We start from the raw sequence: 25225 nt of genomic DNA, 5'->3' as shown, positions 1-25225 counted from the left end.
TGGCTCCTTAGTGTCAAAATCTGTGATCATTGGCCATAGCTTGGCAGAGTCCACCTAAGAGGAAGTTCGTTTGCATTTCAACAACAAGAAAAATCAGCTAAGGGCAGAACAGAAACAAGAACTTTTAAGATGGCCTTGATTACCAGAAATTTTCTAGCTCCTCAGCATCATTTATTTTTCCAGACACAAGGCCCAAGCAGCTGGCCCTACACTACTGCCAGCTCTAGCCCATTACTCCCAGACAGGCCAGATCTACAGGGAGAAGGCAGTAATGGTCTTCCCCGGGCAGCTCCTTTCTGGCGTATGGTGTAAGCAAGTAATACTCATTCACTTATCACTCTTGAGAGCTTACTATGTGTGATTCGCAGACCAAAATAGACTCTGGTCCCTGTGTATAAGGAGCTGCTCACCCTCCTGGAATGCTCTTCCACATGGTTAGCACCTATTCAGAGTTCAGGATTCAGCCTTGAATTTCCAAACTTGTGGAGGAGCTAAGATGAGCACACAGAACTAATCAGAACACAGATTAGACAGATGGGAGGGACTATTGTAATTGAGGGGCACTAAGAGGAGGGGTCTTCCCATGTGGCACTAGTGGTAAAGAACCTGCCTGCCAATGCAGGAGACATAAGAGACGCAGATTCAGTCCCTGCGTGGGGAAGACTCCCTGGAGGAGGGCATGGCAACCCACTCCACGGACAGAGAAGCCTGGCGGGCTACCGTCCATAGAGTTGGCACAACTGAAGCAACTGAGCAGGCGTGCGTGCAGAAGGAGGGAGAAGTAGTGGATTGGAGGCATGGGGAAGTAAATCCCAGACAGAGGGAAGAGGGCTTCTGATTTTGGCCTTGGCAGGATTCCTATCAGACCAACCCTCCTGCAGACTACAATGATAATCTCTGAGCAAAACGTAACCACTCCCTGAAGGCACTTACAAACAGGCAGAATCTAGAGGGAAGTCAAAAACTTAAGGGAATGGCTCTGGGTGAGCCTCCTATTTTTATGATTGTTTATTCACCCGAAGGCAGTCCCGGCTGGAGCTGAGGGGTGGGGGCTAACACTTGGCAAGAAACCCATAGTCTTATTGGTTAAAAATGAAAGAACAGGTCATAAAACTATCACAGCAGCTAGAAAATGCGGAAAATCCTGGAGATGAGAAAGCCACAGACAGGGCACCCCAAATTCTGCATGAAAATGCTACTCAAATCCCTGGCCCAAAGAGACCATAAGCAGCTTATGACTGTAAACCAACCAGACAGGCAAACAAAGGCGAACAGAACTTTAAACTGCTGCCTACCACAGGGAGGAGAATTGAAAATCTGGGTTCAATGAATATTATTTCAAAGGAACAAGCAGAATCCATAGTCTTAATCACAATGTGTAGTATACAACTCAAAACTACTATAAAGTGAAAGCCATATTCAATTAAAAAAAAAAAAGAATAAATGGAGACCAAACTTGAGGTGACCCAGATGCTGAAAGCAGCAAGCATTTTTAGAGAGCTAATATAATTATGCTCAAGCATATAAAGAAAAATATGCTCATCATGAATGCCCAGATTTTAAAATTTCAGCAGAGAAACTATAAAGAAGCAAAAACAAATTTAGAACAAAAAATACAATATCTGAAGTTTTAAAATGCTTAACAGTAGAGAGCAAATGACAGATGAGTCAGTGAATTTGAAAACAGATCAACAGGAATTGTTTGAAAGGATAATATGGGAACACCAGACAAAAAGAACAACTAGCTACCCAGGCAGGCCACGGGCTTCCCTCATAGCTCAGTTGGTAAAGAATCTGCCTGCAGTACAGGAGACCCAGGTTCAATTCCTAGGTCGGGAAGATCCCCTGGAGAGGGACATGGCCACCCACTCCAGTATTCTTGCCTGGAGAATCCTATGAACAGAGGAGCCTGGCAGGCCATAGTTCATGGGGTTGCAAGAGTCAGACATGACTTAGCGACTAAACCACCACCACAGGCAGGTCACATCCTCCTACGAAAGGCCCCAGAAATCCTGCTGATTTCCTGCTACGTGCCACAACGTCCACTCCCTCCAAAGTTCAGCGGAGGTCATACAGTGTGTGTGTACTGATGGGAACAGGTGTATGAATGTGTGTGAGTATACATATGAGTGGAGACACACAGGTGTGCATGCAACTGTGTATGTGCAGGTGCAAAGAAAAAGCTGTGAAAAGATTGCGAGGGATGAGTGTGAGGTGAGATGGGGAGGAAGTCATTTCTGCTTTGAAGGTAAAGCCCGGATCAGTGATATGCACACAGCCCTGGTGATGCCAGAGGCCACGGCACTGAGGCGACCAGGAGCCTCCACGGGGGAGGAGGACAGATTTCTGACGACAAACCTAGACGCTCCGTCAATGCCTCCTGGGGAGGAGCATGGCCAGCCCTGGAGGATCTGGCAGGCAGCTAGCCGAGTGCTTCATCCAAATGGGTCCTTGGTCTGTTTTCAGGGACCTCTGCTGGTGCCTTAATGGGCTTGTCCTGGAATAATGACAGCCTCTTTGACCTTCAGCTTCCCATCTCTAAAATGGGGACAATCATAACTTCCTTCAAGGGCTCTTGGATCAAGTGAGTTAGACTATGTGAAGGTACCCTGTACAAACAAAATGAGGACTGACCGACTGATGGTAGGATTTCCAAGAGAAGCTGTAGGAGAAACCCACCCACTCAACCTACAGGAGACCCTCCAATAACACTTCTCAGGCTGGTTTTGTGGAACATAGCCTCATGAGAGAGGCCATCTACAGGGATGAAAGTGAACTGTGATCAAGTGTTTCTAGGAAAGGTTTCATGTTCCAGCCCGTAGTGGGGGGCCATAAAGCACACGGACACAGTAAAGGCTCTGAGAAGTCCTGCACGGAAGAATCAGGAACAATTTCATGTAATCCGATGTTTCCCAAACTCTTGGTCCTGGGAACTTTGGTGCTTATAATTACTATTCACATCCCAGTAAATGAGTGTTCACAGAGCTTCAGGAAAGGCTGGCCTTCAGAGACATGAGTTGCAAAGGAATCACAGCATTCATTCTCTGTATTCTGTTTCCTCTTATGAAGTAGGCAGTGAATTATTCTTGCTGGAAACTATTCCACAAACATGTAAAGAGGATATCAAGATAACAAGAGCAGCAGGCCTGCTTCTGGGGACTCTCCATGACCCCCAAGATCCTTCCCTCCCTTCCCCTCCTTGGCTGCGCTAGGGAGCCTCCTCTACTGCGTGATGCCCTTCCAAGGAAGCCAGACTGCACTGCTGTGGTTAGATCACCCCAAACCTGGCAGTGCTTATTTATTCTTTTAATATTGCCAACTGTACTGCTTATGAAAAATGGCAGGCACTTCATCTTATACAAAAAAGGAGGGACCTTAACAAGACGGATTTCATAGTTGCATCCACGTTTATCTTCTTCCGCAGGTACGTTAACTAGTGTTAACAGGGGCTCAGACACACAGTGAAGAATGATGGCATATTATACGCCTCCCTCTGCACAAAAGCTCCCATTGGCCCAGCACATGCCCAAGGAAAGAGATGTTTCCTGAGGCACTTGTTGAAATCGTTTTTGCTATGTGCATTTATTATGAAATGTAATTTTGCATCTACTTTCTGACAAGACACAGTAATAAAGTCTGTGGTAGAAATTTGCATGGTAATTTGCACAAGTTGACTCGAGATTCTCTTCTCAGGAAAAGAAATCATGAAAAGGAATGTATGCGTGTCTTCTTTCAGCCTTGGCCAGGCCTTGGCCCATGGCTGGGGAAGCATCTTGGCAAGTGGCAAAAAGCAGCTGGGCATGGCAGGCCCTTGACAATGAAGCTGCTGTTTATGCCCTGCACCACCAACCCTCAGAGGAGAGTATCAGGGTAAAGTCATGCAAATGAGCATGCAAATGAAGCTGGTGAAACTTAGGGATTCAGACCAGCAAATGGGTGCAGTGGGGGAGGGAGACAGCAGCTTCAGGAAAACAAGCTGGGCAGGGTCTGGCCTGGCCAGCAGCTCAACCAAGTACCTTGGGGGAGGGGCAGTTGGCTGGAAGGCCACAGGGCAGGTACCTGGATTCTTTCCAATACTTTAGCCTCAAAGGTTACACAGTCCGCATGGCCACTTTCCTCCCAGTGGGAACTGGCTTGTGCTAGTCACCAACCAATATAAATATGTATTGATTGCTCTTTCATTTCCTGACTGTGCTCTAAAATATCAACCAACAATATATACTTTCCAACTTTAAACAAGGGGTGGTATGCGTGCATGCAAGTCGCTTCAGTCATGTCTGACTCTTTGCAGCCCCATGGACTGTAGCCTTCCAGGCTCCTCTGTCCATGGGATTCCCCAGGCAAGAGTACTAGAATGGGTTGCCATGCCCTCCTCCAGGGGATCTTCCTGACCCAGGCATTGAACCCACATCGCTTATGTCTCCTGCATTGACAGGCAGGTTCTTTACCACTGGTGCCACCTGGGAAGCCCAAATAAGGGGTTCAGTCAGTCAGTCAGTCAGTTCAGTTGCTCAGTCCTGTCCGACTCTTTGCAACCCCATAAAGTGCAGCATGCCAGGCCTCCCTGTCCATCACCAACAAATAAGGGGTTAAGTTTCATCAAAATTAGTCAGTTCTTCCAAAAGCTACACCGATGCCGAGGGATGTGTGGCCTGAAGCTCCCTGAGAGCTCTCCCACAGGCTCACAAATGCACAAGCCCTCTCCTCGGCTCTCAGGGAGAAAGGAGTTCTGAGGGGAGGACTTTTAAGTGCATCTACAAGTAACCCACAAAGTAAATTAGGAAGGATTACTAAAACCCGCTCCGGTGTTCTTGCCTGGAGAATCCCAGGGACATGGAAGCCTGGTGGGCTGCTGTCTATGGCATCGCACAAAGTCGGACACAACTGAAGCGACTTAGCAGTAGCAGCAACTAAAACCTGGGCCAGAGTTGTATGATGGGGCCACTTCATTTATGAACACTAGCAGGTGCTACTGGACTACCCTAATACCAACTGGCAACCTCCTACTCCCTTGCAGGCCTGCAAACTATAAAAGAAAAACTGCTTTCCCAGCCTCTCTAGAGGGTAATGGTGATCAGGTGACTCGGTGAGTGAGTGAGTGAGTGAGTGAGTGAAGTCACCCAGTCGTGTCCAGCTCTTTGCGACCCCATGAACTGTAGCCTACCAGGTTCCTCGGTCCATGGAATTCTCCAGGCAAGAATACTGAAGTGGGTTGCCATTTCCTTCTCCAGGGGATCTTCCCAACCCAGGGATCGAACCCAGGTCTCCTGCACTGTAGGCAGACACTTTACCATCTGAGTGACTCAGTTCTGGCCAATAAGACACAAGCTGCAGTCTGCTGGAGGGGGATGGGATTCCAGGGAAATTCTTGCTATCCTTTTTTTTCCTGCCTTGAATGCAGAGGTGATGTCTGAAGCAGCAACAGCCAAGCTGCATGAAGATACGAACCCACAGAACAAAAAGGCAGAGCAGAATGCCCAGGGGCCTGGGACGTGCGTGATGGCGTCACCGCACAGCTGGGCCAGCTCAAGGCCCACTGTGACTTCCAGCACCTGGAAAACCGAAACTCTCCCCTGTTTAAGCCAGGTTAGTCAGCCTTCTGCACTAGAGGCTGACCACAGACCTGATTTTAATATGCTTGACAAAAGAGTGGAAGAGAAGCCAGAGGAGAGGAGGGAGGGAAAGAACAGATGTCACAGTCAATCTGCCCTCAGACCAGTCCTAGGTAAATGTCCAAATGGAGCACCTGGGTGACTGGTGCTGCTCCAGTGGGTGTCTGAGGGCAGGGTCATCTTGCCAAGCTGCCTGGCATTTAGGGGGTATTTCACTGTAAAAGAGTGCTGCCTCACATTTTGACCACAGAACCTAGTATTTGTGAAACATGGAACTCTTAACTGTATTAATATGATATAATCATCGTGTTGCTAGAGTTGGCCAAAGACAGAGTTCACTGTTCTGCCAGAAGTCTGGGGACCTGGCAGCACCCAGCAGAGTGCCAGAGCTCTGCACACAGACACATGCAGGCTTGGATAGGAGGGCCCAGTTTCCCATACAAACACGTGGTGAGCAAGTGATTGTTCACTTCACTTCATCATCATCAACTTAATCTGCAGTGGAGCTGTTGTTTAGTGTTGCTCTCTGTAGAGTATGGTAATGCACATTTGTGTCAACAGTATTTCTCATCTGAAATTTCCCATCATCTAGGCTTGAAGGCATCCATGAGCTATGCTTTAAATACAAATTGACCACATTCCTACTGCTGAAGTTTGAGGCCACTGATCTAGGTGATATAGGGGTTAAATGTCATCCAAATAATTTCTGGATTAAAAAAATGCAACACTAAGAAAGTGGGATGCTAGCTCAGACTCTCAGCTAAGTGACAGAGGTAGGATTTCAACCCAGGCCTCTGAAGGCAGCATTGTTTTAGAGGAAAAGAAGGAGCTAATATCAGAGGATGTGCTGACTCAGTGTGTGACTCAGCTCTCCTCTGCGTGTGACCCCACTCTGCCCACCTCGACAGGGGTGAAGACCCTCCCCTGTCTCCTCAGGTGCCGGGTGGTTACCTGAACACCACCTAAGCACACGTGGCCTCTTGGATTCTATGGAGAAAGGGCTTTCCTCCTGGCCCTCCGCCTGCTGTCTACAATCTGACCCAGGAAACTCATCAGCTCTTAAGGCTTCAGGGATCCAGATCCTGCCAGCCCTTCCTGGGCCCAGTCACATAACAGCCATTTTCAAACATCTTCACTTGGCTGTTCCACCATTACTTCCCACTCGACTTTTCGTTTCCCTTTGTGTTGATGGTACTGACACTCTTCTGGGGTGTCTGGACAGAAACCCAGGGCCCACTCAAACCTCTCCTTCCTCTGCAACCCCCAGGCCTACTCTGCTCGCTCACCCCTCCCACGGTTCTGTGTGTCCCGCCCAGGCTTGGCCCAGGCCCCCTCACTCAGCCCTGCGTGACTGATGAGTGATGCCCCTCCCTGCCCTTCCACTCGCAGAGCTGCCCCAAGTCTGTGGGGCCCTGCTGCAACTGCCATCCTGCCCTGGCCCAGGCCCCCAGGCCTGTCTCCTACAAACACAGGCTTCTTTGATTCCCATCAGAGCCAGCCTTCAGGAAGCCCCCATAGCTCTCCACTCGCCCCATGAGTCCAAACCCCAACGAGCTTCTAGGGCCGCTAAAGCCTCATCAGCAGGATCCCAGATAGGTCTGGTGGAGAACCCTGTTCTGCACGCCCGGGGCCTCATGCCAGCCCCGTGGGGCCTCAGGCAAGTTCAGCCCCAGACATGGCCGGGGGCAGGGGGACTCGCTGTCACACAGGATGAGGTGGAACACCCTCTACCCTCCATGCCCTGCCTCAGGGCCCAGCCAGATTCTGTGGCAACAAAGAGTAAGCACGTGGCAAACGTGTTGTCAGAGTATGTAAGCAGGGGAGCGGGGCAGGAGACAGAGCCAGAGACGCAGCAAAGGTGGGAGTGAGGGAGTCAGTCCTGAAAACTGACTGGGCACCTCAGCCAATGAAGGCGAGGCAGGAGGGCCCTGGGCTACAGGGCTGACACATGAGCTATGAGTGGGCAGTGCTGGGGAGTGATCACCACGCAGAGGACAACTGGGAACATCCCCGAGCCCTCAGGGTTGGCGTCTACTTCCCAAGTGTCTCTGCCATCATGTTAAGAAAAACTAACATTTCCCTCTCTCCCTCTCCAGAGAATTTATTAAAATGGGCCTGTGTACACAGAGAATTGGAGCCCCAGCCTCCCAGCCTAATTACCATTTTAGAAGGTATTAGGAAAGAAATTCCACCTGCAGTCAAAAGAAAAAAAGAAGTCAGAAAAGCCTGCAGTGGGAAGGGCACTTGGGCTCTCATTGCTTGTTTGCATGACATTAGACATTGACCCTGGGCCACTGTCGCAACTTAGTGTGATGGGGTCTAAAAATCAAGGCAGACAGTCCCTCCTGAAGCCACTGTGGGATGAAGAGGCACCTGACACCGGCTGTGGGCAGGCCCCGCGAGGGCCCACGAACGCAGCACTAAATCTGAGGGGTCCGGGCCTCAGCAACGCCGAGAGCCCATCCAAAGCAGGAGGCGTTCCTGTAGAGCTGGGAGGACAGCGTACTGGGGAGAGGGAGCTGCAGACGGGCACAGAGCGTGGGGACAGCCCCATCACGGGGCACAGAGCAGGGCACAGCCCAACCATGGGGCACAGAGCATGGCACAGCCCAACCACGGGACACAGAGCATGGCACAGCCCAACCACGGGACACAGAGCAGGACACGGCCCAACCATGGGGCACAGAGCATGGCACAGCCCAACCACGGGACACAGAGCAGGGCACGGCCCAACCACGGGACACAGAGCATGGCACAGCCCAACCACGGGACACAGAGCAGGACACGGCCCAACCATGGGGCACAGAGCATGGCACAGCCCAACCACGGGACACAGAGCATGGCACAGCCCAACCAGGGGGCACAGAGCATGGCTTAGCCCAACCATGGGGCACAGAGCATGGCTTAGCCCAACCATGGGGCACAGAGCTGGCACAGCCCAACCACAGGGCACAGAGCATGGCACAGCCCAACCACAGGGCACAGAGCTGGCACAGCCCAACCACAGGACACAGAGCATGGCACAGCCCAACCATGGGGCACAGAGCAGGGCACCGCCCAACCACAGGGCACAGAGCTGGCACAGCCCAACCATGGGGCACAGAGCTGGCACGGCCCAACCACGGGGCACACAGCATGGCACGGCCCAACCAGAGGGCACAGAGCATGGCACGGCCCAACCACGGGGCACAAAGCTGGCATAGCTGAACCACGGGACACAGAGCATGGCACAGCCCAACCATGGGGCACAGAGCTGGCATGGCCCAACCACGGGACACAGAGCTGGCACAGCCCAACCACGGGACACAGAGGTGGCACAGCCCAACCACAGGACAGAGAGCATGGCACAGCCCAACCACAGGACACAGAGCATGGCACGGCCCAACCACGGGGCACACAGCATGGCATGGCCCAACCACGGGGCACAGAGCATGGCACAGCCCAACCACGGGACACAGAGCTGGCACAGCCCAACCACAGGACAGAGAACATGGCACAGCCCAACCATGGGACACAGAGCATGGCACGGCCCAACCATGGGGCATAGAGCATGGCACGGCCCAACCACGGGGCACAGAGCTGGCACAGCCCAACCACGGGACACAGAGCATGGCACAGCCCAACCACAGGACACACAGCACAGCACGGCCCAACCACGGGACACAGAGCAGGCACGGCCCAACCACGGGGACACAGCAGGCACGACCAGGGCACAGCTGGCACCCAACCACGGGGCACACAGGCATGGCACGGCCCAACCACGGCGGCCCCCACCACACAGCATGGCACGGCCCAACCATGGGGCACAAAGCTGGCACGGCCCAACCACAGGACACAGAGCATGGCACGGCCCAACCACGGGGCACAGAGCTGGCACGGCCCAACCACGGGACACAGAGCTGGCACAGCCCAACCACGGGACAGAGAGCATGGCACGGCCCAACCACGGGGCACAGAGCATGGCACGGCCCAACCACGGGACACAGAGCATGGCACGGCCCAACCATGGGGCACAGAGCTGGCACGGCCCAACCACGGGACACAGAGCATGGCACAGCCCAACCACGGGGCACAGAGCTGGCACAGCCCAACTACGGGACACAGAGCATGGCACGGCCTAACCACGGGGCATAGAGCATGGCACGGCCCAACCACGGGACACAGAGCGTGGCACGGCCCAACCACGGGGCACAGAGCGTGGGCATGGCCCAACCACAGGCAGACATGCGCTTGAGCCTTGGTGAGTCAGAAGAACATTTCACAGCACAGAGGAGGAGTGGGAAGGGCATTCCAGCAAAGCTGACACCATAAACCAAGGCACAGAGGCCTCAGAGTGTCACTGACTGGGGAGCAGCAAGCAGGGAGGCGCCTGGACCACAGGATATAGGACAAGCAGTGGGTCATGGGAGATGACACTGAAGATAGAGGTGAGCTGAGATTGTGAGGGACTCCAACAACATGGGGAGAAGTTGAGGCTTTGATCCACAACAAAGGACCGCTGAGGCTCTTGAGGGCCACTGCAAAGACCTTGAGGCCTCCTCTGCTGCCCATCACTGTGAAGAATACCAACCAGCCAGGAGTGTCACTATTATTAATGGGCATCAACAAGTATTATAAGTATTATAACATTTGAAAGATCAAATAATCAAAATAATGTCTGTGAGATCATTCATACACACACACAAGTGAACACCAAGTCAGACTTAAGAACTGAAGTTAAAGCTGTGATTCAGATGTAAAGTGATGCAGGAGGACTCCTCTTGCAGGGAAGAGAGGCCTCTGGCAAGCCCACCCTGGTACAGAGTGTGGCCTGCACCAAACGAGACCAAGTGTGGCCGAGACAGTCATCCCAGAGCTGATGTCCAAGGTTGTGTACGTCATTCGGGACCCCATGGCCTTACCCTTTAGTCGATTCCTACCAAGTCTACTAGTTATCTGGTATTTCAAACGACAGCAGAAGAAAAGAAGGGATAAGAGGGAGGCAGAGAAAGGGGCTGTATTTTAGGCAAGGACGCTGACTGGTCCAGAGTGAGACAGACAGACTAGAGCAGACACAGAACTATAATCAGCAGTGAGCTGTGCTCTGCATGTTCTGTAAGTCCGGGAAGGTGGGGAGACCTCTCCACACAACAGTCCTCAGGGTGTTCTATAAATATTTATCCTTTGAGGACTCAATGACAAAAGGATTCCGTGACCAAATACATCCGGGAGATTCTGCACACTACATCCAGCAGATCAAAACCATGCACTGATATGGTAAAGGCCTTGAGAAGTCCTGCAGTAGAATTCTGTTCACCAGTGATCCTCAGTCTCTTGCCTTTCTATCTCAAACAACACCTACTAAGTGAAGTCACTCAGTCGTGTCCAACTCTTTGTGACCCCATGGACTGTAGCCCACTCAGGCTCCTCTGTCCATGGGATTCTCCAGGCAAGAATACCGGAGTGGGCTGCCATTTCCTTCTCCAACTAACATCCCTTAGAACTACCATCTCACAGAACCCACTGGCTTAGAAAAATGCGCTACTACTTGTCTGTCTTAAGGAAGAAAACAATAAATTTTTTCTTAAAAATAGTTGAAATGATTAAGTTTGGTGCTTTACGATAACAGCTATAGTTGCAGGGGAAATTCACCTCATTTGACAAACCTCGCCACTCACCCATGTGCCAGAAAAGTGAAATGTTATTGACCTTCAAGAGCTCAGCCTTCGGCTCCTGGAGCCATTTCTGCTTGACTCCAGATCTCCCTTGAGAGCCAGGGGCACTCAGGTCACTTCACCTAGCCTCCTGCCCACGTAAGCAGTGTAGGCCCACCACACTAGTTCCTCCAGGGAAGGAAGGGCCCCAGCAACCACGTGTGCATGTGCACAGATGAAGGTCCAGCCGACAGCCACGCTAGAGAAGCACATTTCCCTACTGCTCTTTCATGACCCTCATTTAGAATCTCATGTCCATCCACCTCCATATGATGACTCCCAAGAATTCAAACACTGTAATGATTTAGACCTGCCATGGGGGCAGGAGAACACAAATTGAAAGGTGTCCTTTCTCTCCTGGAAACATTTGCTGAGGTTTGGAGCTTCAGAAGGGCTCAGGGTCTTTACTGGGCTGGGACCAGGGTGCAAATGGGAGGCTCCTCCGAGGCAACACAGATGCCCTGGTCCCCATGCACACCCTACTCTCCTCCAGCGTCAGCAGTCCTGGGAGGGTGGCTGGCACGGTGTCCAGGCAGCCATTGAGGCTACAAACACCATGAGGCTTAGTGAGGGGCGGGGACCCAGGAACTCACCTGGTACGTGTTGTCGAAGCTGTCGTACATGAACCGTGTGATCAGAGATGTCTTCCCGACTGTAAAACAAGAAGAGAGGGGTTCAGCTGTGATCCGGGCCTGGCTCCTCTAAACACATTTCATGCAATGAAAACAGACGATGGAATCAAAAAGCCCAGAGGAAAAGATGAGATGCAGAGACAGAGTGGGAGGTGGGACCCAGAGAGGGACACTGAGGTGAGGTATCCACGTCTACACTGGGTGGGCTGCAGGGGACTCCCTGCCCTGTGAACTCTTACCACACAAATCCAGGTCTTCCTTGACCCATAAGAGCCACATAACAACAATCAGAGAAAGTGTGTGCACTACAGAAATGCTTCTGTCACAGGCCTACATTCACCTGGAAATAACACTTTGCCCTTGGTCACAGGCTGGGATAGAGGGACGCTCTTTTATTTTAGCCTGGAACTGATGAGGAAGGTGACTCTCCAAGGAACCAGAGGGCAGGGGAAGTAAATGGATCATTCCCCAGTGTCTCTCATGGGCAGGACTATTCTTCAAAACGTATACCTGACTGCCCAGCTCCTCATTGGATATTTAACATCCCTGGACCTTGCTAGGTAAGTGCCAGTGGGATCCCCAGTCATTGTGACAAGCGAGGACTCCCCCACACATTTGCAAATCCCCCTAAGGGCAGTAACATCTCCAACTGAGAACAACTGGTAGGACTATGGGAAAAAGGAAGTCTCTGCGGAATCCCATAAATACTTCTAATTTCCCAAACTGCAGGATTTGGCTTCTGACCTAACCCTGTGCAGGTCCCCTGAGGCCTGGCAGTGGCAGAAATGCAGTAGCAGAATCTCTGAGCATCTGGGTGGGGAGGGAGGGCGATAAAGGAACATTGTTGGGTCAGGCCCAGCATGGAATGCTACACCATCCCACCAAGCCTCTGCTATGGCCCTGGGAGGCTCAGAGGTAGACTGGACCCGCTGAGCTTGGCTCAGAGTCCCTTCTGCTCTGGGCTATGAGAGACAGGTAACTCTGGCAGGGAGAGCAAAAGATTCAGGGCCCAAGAGTTCTCCATTCTGCCTCTCCCCAGGTCTCAGATGGGATGTCCACAGGCCGAACCTGGCAGGGTAGCTGGTCCCTGGTTAGATGGAGCCAGGCAACACAACAGGACTCCCCTGGGAAAGGTCCCTTTCCAGTTCGGAAGCCTCAGCAGTGCAGCAGACAAGGGCAGCCCTCTCCTGACAGCTGGCATTTGTAAGGAAAGGGCAGTCATCTTCCACAGGAAGAAGGCACGCAGCTTGGTTCCAGGCTTGCCCAGACTCCACCCCTTGTGTCTCTTCACTGGGCTGTACCTGATTCATACCTTTTGTGGTAAAACTATAATTGTAAGTAAGAATGCTTTCCTGAGTTCTGTGAGTTGTTCTGGTGAATTATGGAACCTGAGGAGGGCCGGGGGAACCCCCAGATTTGTAGCCAGTTGGTCAGAAGTGCAGGACCCTGGGGACCTCACTCACAGCTGGTGTCTGAGTTGGATGTCAGTCTAGGGGGAACTGTGAGTCCCCCACTTAAACCTGAGCAGTCTGATACCAGCTTAGCTCAGGTAGTGCCAGGACTGAACTGCACTATATCTGCTGCTGTCAGAATAGCCCCACGTCTCTTCTGAACATCTCTGGGATGAGCAGTAATACACCCAGGATCTCTTGGCTAAGTTTACCTGGAAACTGCCCTTTGAGCATCCAGTACAAATTAAATCTGTAAAGTGCTTTCCAATTGCTTTAAATCCCCGCTTAAACTCACATGAAAATGAGAAGTGGGGGCTTCCCACGCTGGGAGGATTGACTCTGAGGCCAGAGAAAGGCGTGGCTGTTAACTGCTTAGGGGAACCCAGAGTGAGAAGTGGAGCAACCCCAAGCCAGCAGGAAGAGGATGAAATCAGGGAGCACATGGGTCTTCCCCTTCCAAGAGCAATGGCAAGTTCCTGCTGCCTCAGTTAAAGAGGCACTGCACGGCCAGCTGGGAGCTCCCATCTGTGGTGACACATAGCACCTTACACCTCGGGGAAGGGACATGGTCCTTTTCTCCAACAGGCTCCTCCCTAGGACAGGAAGGAGAGACAGCAGAACCCCTAAAAGCCACTGAGGGAACAGGAGGCTCATGGAGGAGCCGAGAGAGCAGAAATCTCTGCAAGGCTTCTCTGCCAAGTCCCTTCTCGGGGCACCAGCCACGACCAGTGGCTCCCCAGTGGCTTGCAGGGTAATGGCTAGGCAGGAGGAGAAAATGCCCAAGAAACGAGTAGCGTTTTGGGGACCGCACAGGACAACCTTTTAGGTATGGGGTCCCGGCCAGGGTCAGTATTTTCTCAGCTTCCTCGCAGACCCAATAAAAGACGACCACCTGAACTATGTATTTATGGAGGTTGTGTCAGACACACCGCAGGGGCTGTGCCAGGCACAGATCTACACGGCAGCAATCAACAGGGGAGACGGGACACCTGCCTGCCTAAAGCCTGTAGGAATTCTGTGCTTGCAGCAACAGTAAGCCCCTAAGTCTACCCTGGTCAGTCCTCAACTCTGAGTCGGGTACTTATGCACCTCCATTTTACACAAGGGGAAATAAGCTGCCAGCTCCTTGCCCAGGGCCAGAGCTGAGTGGGGCCAGGATGAGGCGGTCGGACCGGGGACTGAGTTCCTATGCCTCATGCTCCTCGGCATCTCTGGGTCATGGTGGATTACAGGATTCTGCCACGTCATCACTGCCACCGCTGTAGATGTCATGGAGCTCCAGGAATAGCTTCACCTAAGCCAAGGAACCTTTTCCTTGGGATGGGCAGGAGGCAGGGTTTCCCCCTACTCGGGCAGTGCTTGACCCAACCTAGAAGGCCAGAAACTAGGAATTCAGGAAAAAGGAAGGCTTAAAAAATCAAGGATGGATAGGTTAAGACACCTGGGGTGCAGCACCCCAAACTGAGCCCTGGACTGAATGGCAGCCTCATTATGGATTTGATGCAAAAGGGAATGATTTCTTCCCATTCTTCCAGGTCAGTTTTTTTTTCATTTCTCAGAACAGAAGCCCTCCTCTTCCCTGCCTCAGAGCTTCCCCAGGACCACCCACACTCTTTCCACGGCTGCCGGGCCAGCGTGGCTCAGACTCTGTCTGAACCTGTCAACTTGGCCTCCCTACTTGGAGGCCTCCTCCTCGCTGTGGCCTCGGTCTGCACCCTTCACTGCAGGCAAGCGTGGCCGGTGTGGCCGTGGCCAGTGCATCCTGCCCCGGTCCCAATTTGGCTAAGACTGACTGCCGGGCGTCCACCCTGACCTGTGGCCCCGGGGCCCCGGGGCGGGGCTCACCAGCCTGAAGGGGACCGACCACCCCTCAGAGCACAGCCCCAGGCAATGCTGTCCGGCACTGGCAGCAGGAAAGGGGCCTCCACGCGTTGGCCCCAGGGCCCTGAGACAGAGCTTCACCAAGGAGCCCCTCACCCACCGCTGCCCTGTGTCATGTCCAGAAGTGGGGCGGGTCAAGGGGCCCCCGCGTCCACACTCCTCTCCCCCGAAGGGCAGAGGCTTCTTCCTGACCTCACACCCCACCTTCAACAACTGCCCCATGTGGAAGGTGCTGGAACCTGGATACGGAGAGCCCACCTACCGGGTCACCCTCAGGCTCACCACAAAGAGCAGCAAGCAGCTGGAGCCATCACCTGGCTGGGCACTGCCGCTGGAGCCATCACCTGGCTGGGCACTGCCGCTGGAGCTGCGGCCACGGGGAGGCCCCAGGGGGCAGCGCATCCAAGCAGCTCAGCCAGGGCTGGGTGGGGGAGGGGAAGGAGGCCTCCCCTGAGGCCCCCCCCCCCGAGGCCCCCCATCCTTCTGCGGCCCCCTGTATCCTATGGGAGGGCCATCCTGCCCACACAGCTCTGTTCTCAAGGTCACACTGCCCCACTGCCCTAAAGGCAGCTCTCAGATACCACCAGAGCTACGCAGAGCTCTTTTCAGGAGCAAAGATTCAGCTCTTCTGGTAGGATTTTATTAAGAATAAGCAAGCAAATCATTACTGAGCTTTTTTCTCTCTGCTCACAGCTCAGCAATGTTCTCATAATCTTCTGGCGGTTTAGGCCCACAGGATTAAGCAGGGAGATGCATTTTTCCTCTTTCACCCAAATGAGGGTGAGAAAATTCATCCTGAGCACTTACTAGGAAGCTCCAGAAAGAAGGAATGGAAATGTTCTTACTGAAATTCTACTCAGCACCAGACCAGAAATTCTTAGTTTTCCTCATTAATCCTCATCGGGATCCAATAAGCTGGTTCTTACCTCCAAGGTCATGTGGCTGGGAAGCAGTGGAGCTGACGTATAAACCCAGGTATGACGCCTACGACCTCACCTCGTGCAGGACGTTGTGCTGGTTTATGGAAAGGTCTGGCCAGCAGCAGAACAGGAGGTCACAAAAGGGCAAGGGTTCTGGGGTGGGGGGTGCGGCTTGGTAGTCAGGAAGGCCACAAGTGGTGGGGAGCAGCCCAACGGGAAGTGGAGAGGAGAACAGGTATTCTGCTGCTTTGGAGGAGAACAGGTATTTCAGGCAGAGGGAACAGTGTGAGCGCTGAGGCAGGGAGACAAGAAGCTTGTGTGAGGCGATGGGATGGGAGGCAACAAGCTAATTACAGTGGAGGAGGGGCAGTAGCCTGGCCAGGAGCCAGGGGGACACACTGGAGCCCTCCAGGTCCACATCTGACCCTGGTCTCAGGGGAAACGGGGCCCAACCAGGTGTGTGAGGAATAGATAAACACTGTTCAAGGAAGCTCTGTATGGGCACCGGGTTGACTTAAACCCAAATCAGAAGCAAGCCCAGTGGGCCAGGGCTAGATGGCCAGGCCTGTGGCCACACCGCGGGGCACAATTCCCTCCCAGGGATGGCAGGAGCTTCCAAAGGGTCTTACGCCTCTAAAGAGGCAGTGGGAAAGGTGTGGCAGATCGTAATGTCCATGATGGCTCACAAAATACGCCCCAGCCCACGTGCTCTCCTTCCAGTGCATCGCTGTCACCCTCTCCGGGGGGAAATTTGCGGGTGTGCGACTCCAAAGGCAAGGTTAGAAAAGGCAGCACAGCTTCTGTCCGGAGAGCTCCAGCTCCCTCACGCTCTGGAAGCTAGCCCTCCAACCCAGTCGCCATGCTGAGAGGATGCCGAAGGCAGCCTACACACGGGAGGACCACATGGAGACACCCATATGGCAAGAAACGGAGACCCCCAGCCAGCAGACCTGTGAGTGGGGGAGCCTTCAGATGCCTTGAGCCCAGCCTTGGAGCCATTAAAGTGGGTCAGAGACACCCTTTCCCTGCTAGGACCTGCCCAAACTATAGATTCCCGAGCAAAGAATATAGCCTCATTGTCTTGAGCCACTAAATTTTGGAGTGGTTGCCAGGAGAAATATCAACAACCTTAGATATGCAGAGGATACCACTCTAATGGCAGAAAGTGAAGAGGAACTAAAGAGACTCTTGATAAGGGTGAAAGAGGAGAGTGAAAAAGCTGGCTTGAAACTCAACATTCAAAAACTAAGATCATGGCATCCGGTCCCATCAATTCATGTCAAATAGAAGGGGATAAAATGGAATCAGTGATAGATTTTATTTTCTTGGGCTCCAAAATCACTGCAGATGGTGACTGCAGCCATGAAATTAAGACACTTGATCCTTGAAAGGAAAGCTATGACAAGCCTAAACATCGTATTAAAAACCAGAGTATCACTTTGCCGACCAACGTCCATAGAGTCAATGCTATCAAAGCTATAGCCAGCAGCATTCACCTGGACCTCATCCATGGGGCCACTTACTCCCACAGCCTCCCATGATCCTCACTCCCTATCTCAGTGCAGGCCCCAGGAAAATGGATTTTTGTACCTTCAGGTGGCTTCTAGGTAGCAACAGAGGATGTGAGGCATCTCTACTCGCTCAAACACCCGCCGGGGGCTCACTCTGTGCTAGGCCCAGGCTAGGCACAGAATCCACAGTGGAAAGCAAATGACCCTTTGCCCTGCAGCAGCAGCCTGGCTAAGCTGACAGAGTCAGACTCAGGTGCAAACACCTAAGATGCAAGGCAACTTGAGACAGGGCTACTGAGAGGCCAAGAAAAGGCAAGGTCACTCTCTGCTGGGGAACTGCAGAGGTGTCCTGTATGAAATTGTAACAAACCTAGACAGCATATTAAAAAGCAGAGATATTACTCTGCCAACAATGGTCCATATGGTCAAAGTATGGTTTTTCCAGTAGTCATATACAGATGTGGCAGTTGGACCATAAAGAAGACTGCGTGCCAAAAAATTGATACGTTCAAACTGTGGTGCTGGAGAAGACTCTTGAGAGTCCCTTGAACTGCAAGGAGATCCAACCCGTCAATCCTAAAGGAAATCAACACTGAATATTCATTGGAAGGACTAATGTTGAAGCTGAAGCTTTAATACTTTGGCCGCCTGATGCGAAGAGCCAACTCAGTGGAAAAGACCCTGATGCTGGGAAAGACTGAAGGCAAAAGAAGAAGGGGGCAGCAGAGGATGAGATGGTTAGACAGCATCACTGACTCAATGAACATGAATGTCAGCAAACGCCAGGAGATAGGGAAGGACCGGGAAGCCTGGTGTGCTACAGTCCATGGGGTCGCTAAGAGTCAGACACGACTGAGCAACTGAACAACAACCTGCAGGAGGTGGCATTGGGCTGGGTCTTGACGGGTGGAGACGACACATCAGGGGGGTGACATTCCCAGGGGAGTGACCAGACGGGTCTGGTGACATGAGGCTAAGGCGTCCTCTGCACACAGCCGTCCCTTACCCACATCTCACCACTGCTACCACCTGAAGCCAGAGACTCCCAGGAGTCTGGGGTCAGTGCCCATGAGAGTTCCGGGCGCGGCTGGTACCCAGGTCACAGGCTGACACCTGAGTAGGCTGTGAGCCCCCAGACCCCAGTGCAACATTTCCCTCCATGAAGGACTCCTCTCTGCCCTGCCATCTCTACAGCAGGTATGGGTAGAGGTAGAGAGATATCCATGAGGGCCAGAAATGGGGCAAAACGTGAGACAGAGCTCAAGAAATCAGCTGGAGACTTCATGGAGGGTCTGCCAAGGCCTGGCAGCACGTGCCCCACCTGAAGAGTCTCCCCCTCGCTGAGCCACACCCGAACCTTGCCCCACAATCTGCTCTGTGGCATGCTCGTGTTTACCGCCCACACCAGTGCAGGGGTGCCACTGAATGGTTGGTGTGTCCCATCTGGTCCTCCTTGGGGTCAGAGGGCTGGGCCCAGAGTGGGAGGTAGGAAAGCAGGGCTCACTGCCATCTCCAGGCTGCTGTGGCAGGCTGCCCTCCTTTTAGACAGAGGGGAAAGGGTCTCTGCAGCCTTGGCCCAGAGACCCTATCAGCCAACCCAGGTGGCAGAAATGTCCACAGCTGTCACACGGGCTGTCACTCAGGGCTAAAAAGGCAAATCTGCTTCCCCAAGGCTCAGGCCAAGCAACCCGCCCCTAGGATGGGCCCAGCTGACTCAGATCTCCTACCAGCTCAGTTTCTAGAACACAAATGGGAGATGCTGGGAAGGGCTGCCCACCAAGGGGTCCAGTCCTCGTCCTGATGCTGGGAAGGTGGCCAGGCCCTCCCTGTTTAGTGTCCCTGCTCTGCAGGGTCTGGGAAGAGGGCTCCACCATTCCCCTGCACACCCTGTCCACGAAGTCCCCCATTACTGCCTGACCATGGGCTACACAGCCCCCAGACCCTGCGGTGACAAGAAGGACAGCTGGAGACACAAGCTTCATCTGTCGGATTCTTGTTTCCTTTTGTTCTGTTTTCACAACCAGAAAACCCAGCCCCACCCTCCTGCAAGGTGGACAAGCATGGGGGCCCAGGGGCCAGGCTCCCACTGCACACGCCCTGCCGCCTTGTGCTGAGAAACGCTGCTGCAGAATAGGGCTCTGCCAGCTCCTACCTGAGCCCTGAGGGGCCCGCTGGCTCACCGTAGGCTGATTGAGGAAACACGTGAAGCTTTCATTTCAAACCAACACCCAAAGGACTCAAACTGTAATTAAGAAGTATGCAAAGCTCTTCATTGGACACTTTAATTAAGTGTGTTAATTCCCTCTGCCAGAGGATGCTCAGTCACCTGGGCCTCACTGGGGGATCCAGGGAAGACAGAACAGAGGAGGGAGGAGGGGGGAATAAGCCAAAGAAGGGGTCGCAGGACAGTGGCGGGGGGGTTGGGGGGGGGGGCTGCTCTGGCCCAGGCCCTTCCTCCTGCTCCAGTTAGGAGCCTGGCCCATCCCTGATGCTCTTGCTTCCCCACTGTCCTCCACCTGTCCCCATCTGCTCTGTCTGAGCCTAGGACACCAGGAAAGTCTGTCCTGGGTCAGGGGCAGTAGGGTGTCATTCACTCTGTCCCCCTCACCAATGTATATCTCAGCTTTGCCACTTACGGAGCTAAGAGGTCATTATTCCAATGAGGTCAGCCTAGGTGGTCTTTAAGAGCTGCTTCCACTTTGAGGCGAGTGACAATGCTTACCAAGCCTGAAATCCAGCTGGATAAAAGGACCAAGGGAGGGTCTCATTTCCTGCTAGGAGCGGAGTCCCTCTGACCCTTGGTTCTTACTAACTTTCAAACATTTCATGCCCACTTCCACCTGCATCAACCTGGAGCCCTGAGAGCACAAGAAGGGTCTGTGCTCCATTGTCCACTCTGGTGGAAGAACAGAGGATTGAGGGGCCCAGAGAGGGTGCACTGGGCTGGGAGCTGTGCACAGGAGTGCTTGCACTCATCTGCATTAACCCTCTCCTGTTTCTCCCCACAAAAGGATCATTGGTGAATTTTGAAGCTATCACTGTTTAAAATAATATCAGGATATAATAGCTACCTATCAATAACAATAGTGAGTAGCTGCCCAATACCTTTGAATGCCCCTACTACACTGGGGAGGTCTAACACCATCCTCCCCAGCACAGCACCCTCTCTTGCAGCTCTGTTGGAGGCATCTGACTTAGGCTTCTCCCACTAGATAATCACGTGAGACTCACCAGAAATGAATCTAGTGAGGTGTGGGATGTCCCTGGATTCTGCACGCAGGGGTGGCCATGACGTGGGTTTCAGCATCAGTCTTTGCCAGTTCTCAGCACAGGGGCTGTCTCTCCCCCTGGACCAGTCCTGGTACGACTCAGGCTCCAAGCCTGGTCCTCTGAGCCTCCCAGAGACTCTGAGCTCCCTAGTCATTGCTCTGATACACTGACTGTCTGCCTGAATCACCTGGAGAGTGAGAACAGGTTTTTCTTATTTGCAACTAAGAACTTTGAGAGTGACATAAGACAAAAGGCAAATAAACCAAAAAGAGAAGGCTGGAGCAAAAAAAGTTTGTTCACAGACATACATCTTAAAATATATTACTCAATCATTAAAGTCAGACTAAGATATTGCCCAAGACTCCTGACAGTCAAAAAAGTCAAGCAAAAAAATGTGAACATGACCAACTGTACAATTCACAGTATTCATAAGATACAACCAAACTAGCTCTTAATAATGGGTTTTCAATAAGAGCTGAATAGCAGAAAGTTCTTGCAAAGAGTCTGGAGTATAGAAATCATGCAGCTAATTTACATGTTTACATAATTAATTGTAAAACACTGCAAATGAAAATCAAGGATGCTAACCAGACCAGGCAACACCACTGCCCAAGCCAGTGTTCTCACTCAAAGGCCTAGACCAGTGTCCCCTACAAATAAATGATTAAATAAAAAGCCAAAGGCCAAAGGATGTTCCCTTCCAGCCAACATCGTGTAATAAGGATCAGATTTCACTGGAAACAACCAAAATACAGACAAAACATAATAAGACAACACAGGACATCAGGCAATAAAGGTCAATAAACCCTGAGGGATATGAAACAAATGAGGTGAGCCCCCTAATTGCTTCAGATTGTTGCTTTGAGAAAATTCCAGGCCATGGGACAGAGAGTGGGGAGACAGAGCTAAGAGTCCAGAGAAAACAAGGCAGCTGAAGTTCACAAGAGAAGAAGGAGGTACGTCTGCAAAGTGACTCCCTTAGTCTTCAGCTAAGGATTGCTCATTAAAGATGTACCAAAAACACTGCTCAAGACTTGGGAAAGATCCACCCAAATGGATTAAAAAGGAAACACTGCCTGGCATCCACACAGACCTGGGATAGTGCTTGCTCCTATCAGCCAGGGTGAAAAGAGTCCTCATTCATGAGACATTGGGGCAAGAACTCTGAAGGGCTGTGTGCCTCAACAGTGGGAGGTAATTAGCCCCAGACTGAGCACCACTCCAGTCCCAGTTAACAAATCCTAAGAATATCTATAGAAATACAAAAACTGTACAATATACAACATGACAAGATTCACAATGTCTAGCATCCAATAAAAAATTACTAGGCATGAAAAGAAGCAATAGATCCTTACTTAACAAGGAGGGGAAAAAATCAATTGAAACTGACACAAATGTTAGAATTAGAAAACAATTATTTAAGAAAACAATTATTATGACTGCATTTCATATGTTCAAAAAGTTAAACAGATTTCCCTTGTGGTCCAGTGGTTAAGATCCACCTTGCAATCAGGACACACAGGTTCGATCCCTGGTAGGGGAACTAAGATCTCACGTGCCACAGGGCAATTAAGCTCATATGCCACAACTACTAGGCCTACATGCCACAACTAGAGAGCCTGTGCACCTCAGTGAAAGATCCCGTGATGCAATGAACACCCCACATGCTGCAACTTAGACCCAACACAGCCAAATAAGTATTCTTTTAAAAAGTTAAACAGAGATATTTAAAAAGACACAACTCATCCTCCTAGAGTAAAAACTATAATGTGGGAGATGAAAAATATGTTAGATTGGATTCAGTTCAGTTCATTGCTCAGCCATGTCCAATTCTTTGCGACCCCATTAATCGCAGCATGCCAGGCCTCCCTGTCCATCACCAACTCCTGGAGTTCACTCAAACCCACGTCCATCAAGTCGGTGATGCCATCCAGCTATATCATCCCCTGTCATCCCCTTTTCCTCCTGCCCCCAATCCCTCCCAGCATCAGAGTCTATTCCAATGAGTCAACTCTTTGCATGAGGTGGCCAAAGTACTGGAGCTTCAGCTTTAGTATCATTCCTTCCAAAGAACACCCAGGGCTGATCTCCTTTAGAATGGACTGGTTGGATCTCCTTGCAGTCCAAGGGACTCTCAGGAGTCTTCTCCAACACCACAGTTCAGAAGCATCAATTCTTTGGCACTCAGCTTTCTTCACAGTCTAATTCTCACAGCCATACATGACCACTGGAAAAACCATAGCCTTGACTAGACAGACCTTTGTTGGCAAAGTAATGTCTCTGCTTTTCAATATGCTATCTAGGTTGGTCATAACTTTTCTTCCAAGGAGTAAGCATCTTTTAATTTCATGGTTGCAGTCACCATCTGCAGTGATTTTGGAGCCCCCAAAAATAAAGTCAGCCACTGTTTCCACTGTTTCCCCATCAGATTAATCCCAGATTAACTACAGAAGATTAATGAACTTGAAGACATATTAATATCTAAAATAAAATGCAGAGTAAAAAGAAAAGAAATAATTATTGGAGTATCAGTGAGCTATGGGATGACATCAAGTAGACTAACATACATGTAACTGGAGTCCTTGAAAGATTTGAAGAAAGTTTTACTGAAAATACTCTGAATTTGAGAGAAAATATAAACCCATAGATCCAAAAAGTTCAACAACCCCCAAGCAAAGGAAACAAAAGAAACCAAACAAAGTTACATCATAATCAAACTGTACCAAATCAGTGATACAGAGAAAAATCATAAGAGCCAGGGAAAAATAACACATTATATACAGAGAAATAAATATAAGAAAGACAGCAACTTTTCCTCAGAAACAATGCAAGCAAGAAGACAATGGAGCAATACCTGTAAAGTGCTGAAAGAAAAATGTATTAATCTAGAATTCTGTAACTTTAAGACATATACAAGCTAACATCTTTCAAAAACAAGAATGAAATAAAAAACTTTTTCAAATATTCAAAAGCTGATAGAATTAATCACCAGAAGACTCTCATAACAAGGAATGTTACAGGTGGTCTTCCAGGAAAAAGTGAAATGACACCAAATAGCAATGTGGATCCACATAAGGGAATAGTGAACACAGGAAATGGTCACTACATGGCTAAATATGTAGAATTTCTTTCATATCCTTTAAATCTCTTTAAGAGACACCTGACTATTTAAACAGAAATAAGAAACAAGAAAGTCATTGGATCACAGACCTAAGAGAACACAGAAGAAAAATCTTTGTTACCTTGTCAGAAGCCATGCAAACAAGAAGAAAATGAAGTGATGCATTTGAAGGACTGAAAGAAAAATACTGTCATCACAGAATTCTATACCCAGCAAAAATCTTTCAAAAACCAAAGTGAAATAAAAAAGTCAGGTACCCCAGACTATTTCTAGCTAGCAGACCTACAACACAAGAAAGGAAGTTCCGGGAACAGGAGCAGCGGGACAGCGACACATTCACACACCACACAAGGTCAGTACACTCACCGACAGTCCCGGATTTTCAGAGGTTAAAGCGTCTGCCTCCGATGTGGGAGACCCAGGTTCAATCCCTGGGTCGGGAAGATCCCCTGGAGAAGGAAATGGTGACCCACTCCAGTATTCTTGCCTGGAGAATCCCATGGACGGAGAAGCCTGGTAGGCTACAGTCCATGGGGTCGCAAAGAGTCGGACACGACTGAGTGACTTCACTTTCTTTCACTTTCTGCCACTGTGTGGTCTTGAGTTAGTCAAGACTCAGGACTCTCTGAGGCTCAGAGTCCTAATCTGTCCAATGGGGGAAGAAATGCCTACCTCACGGACGTGCCATGAATACCGTGGGAGGCGTAAAAAGTTATCATTCTGGGTAAAAGGCATATGGAAAGTCTTCAGAATATTCCTACAACTCTCTATAAGCCTAAACTCATTTTTGGCATAATTTTAAATAAAATTTTATTTAAAATAAAATTTTAATAAACAGTTAAAGGAAAAAATAAATAAGATGATTTTTTAAAACTATGCATACATATACATATAGTGCATAACCCTATATCCATGTCTCTCAGATTCTGAACATATTCAGGAAATGGCTTGTTCTGATTAAACATTCTGGTCAACATGAAAATTTCCTAAGGAACTAGAATATAACTGTACTTGGCATCAACAGTCTTCACAGAGAACCAGGAGCTAGCTGGGTGGGAATTGCTGGTGACCCCCCGCCTTCTAAACCACCAGCAGGACAAGTAATATATGTACATACTCACATTTACACTTTTC

General features: G+C 50.7%; 1 protein-coding gene across 1 annotated transcript in view; it reads right to left on the bottom strand.

Moving 5' to 3' along the window:
• The window catches only part of RAB6B (RAB6B, member RAS oncogene family), a 62837-nt gene that overhangs the window by 22647 nt on the left and 14965 nt on the right, over positions 1–25225 (bottom strand). The window contains exon 2 of the mRNA XM_018051101.1: positions 11899–11957. Coding sequence (XP_017906590.1) covers positions 11899–11957 — 59 coding nt within the window. The remainder of the gene's footprint in view (positions 1–11898; positions 11958–25225) is intronic.

This window comes from Capra hircus, chromosome 1, assembly GCF_001704415.2.
Source record: "Capra hircus breed San Clemente chromosome 1, ASM170441v1, whole genome shotgun sequence".
NCBI classification, from domain to species: Eukaryota; Metazoa; Chordata; class Mammalia; order Artiodactyla; family Bovidae; genus Capra; species Capra hircus.
Note: the sequence above shows the minus strand (reverse complement) of the source record. Positions and strands in the feature narration are given on the sequence as shown.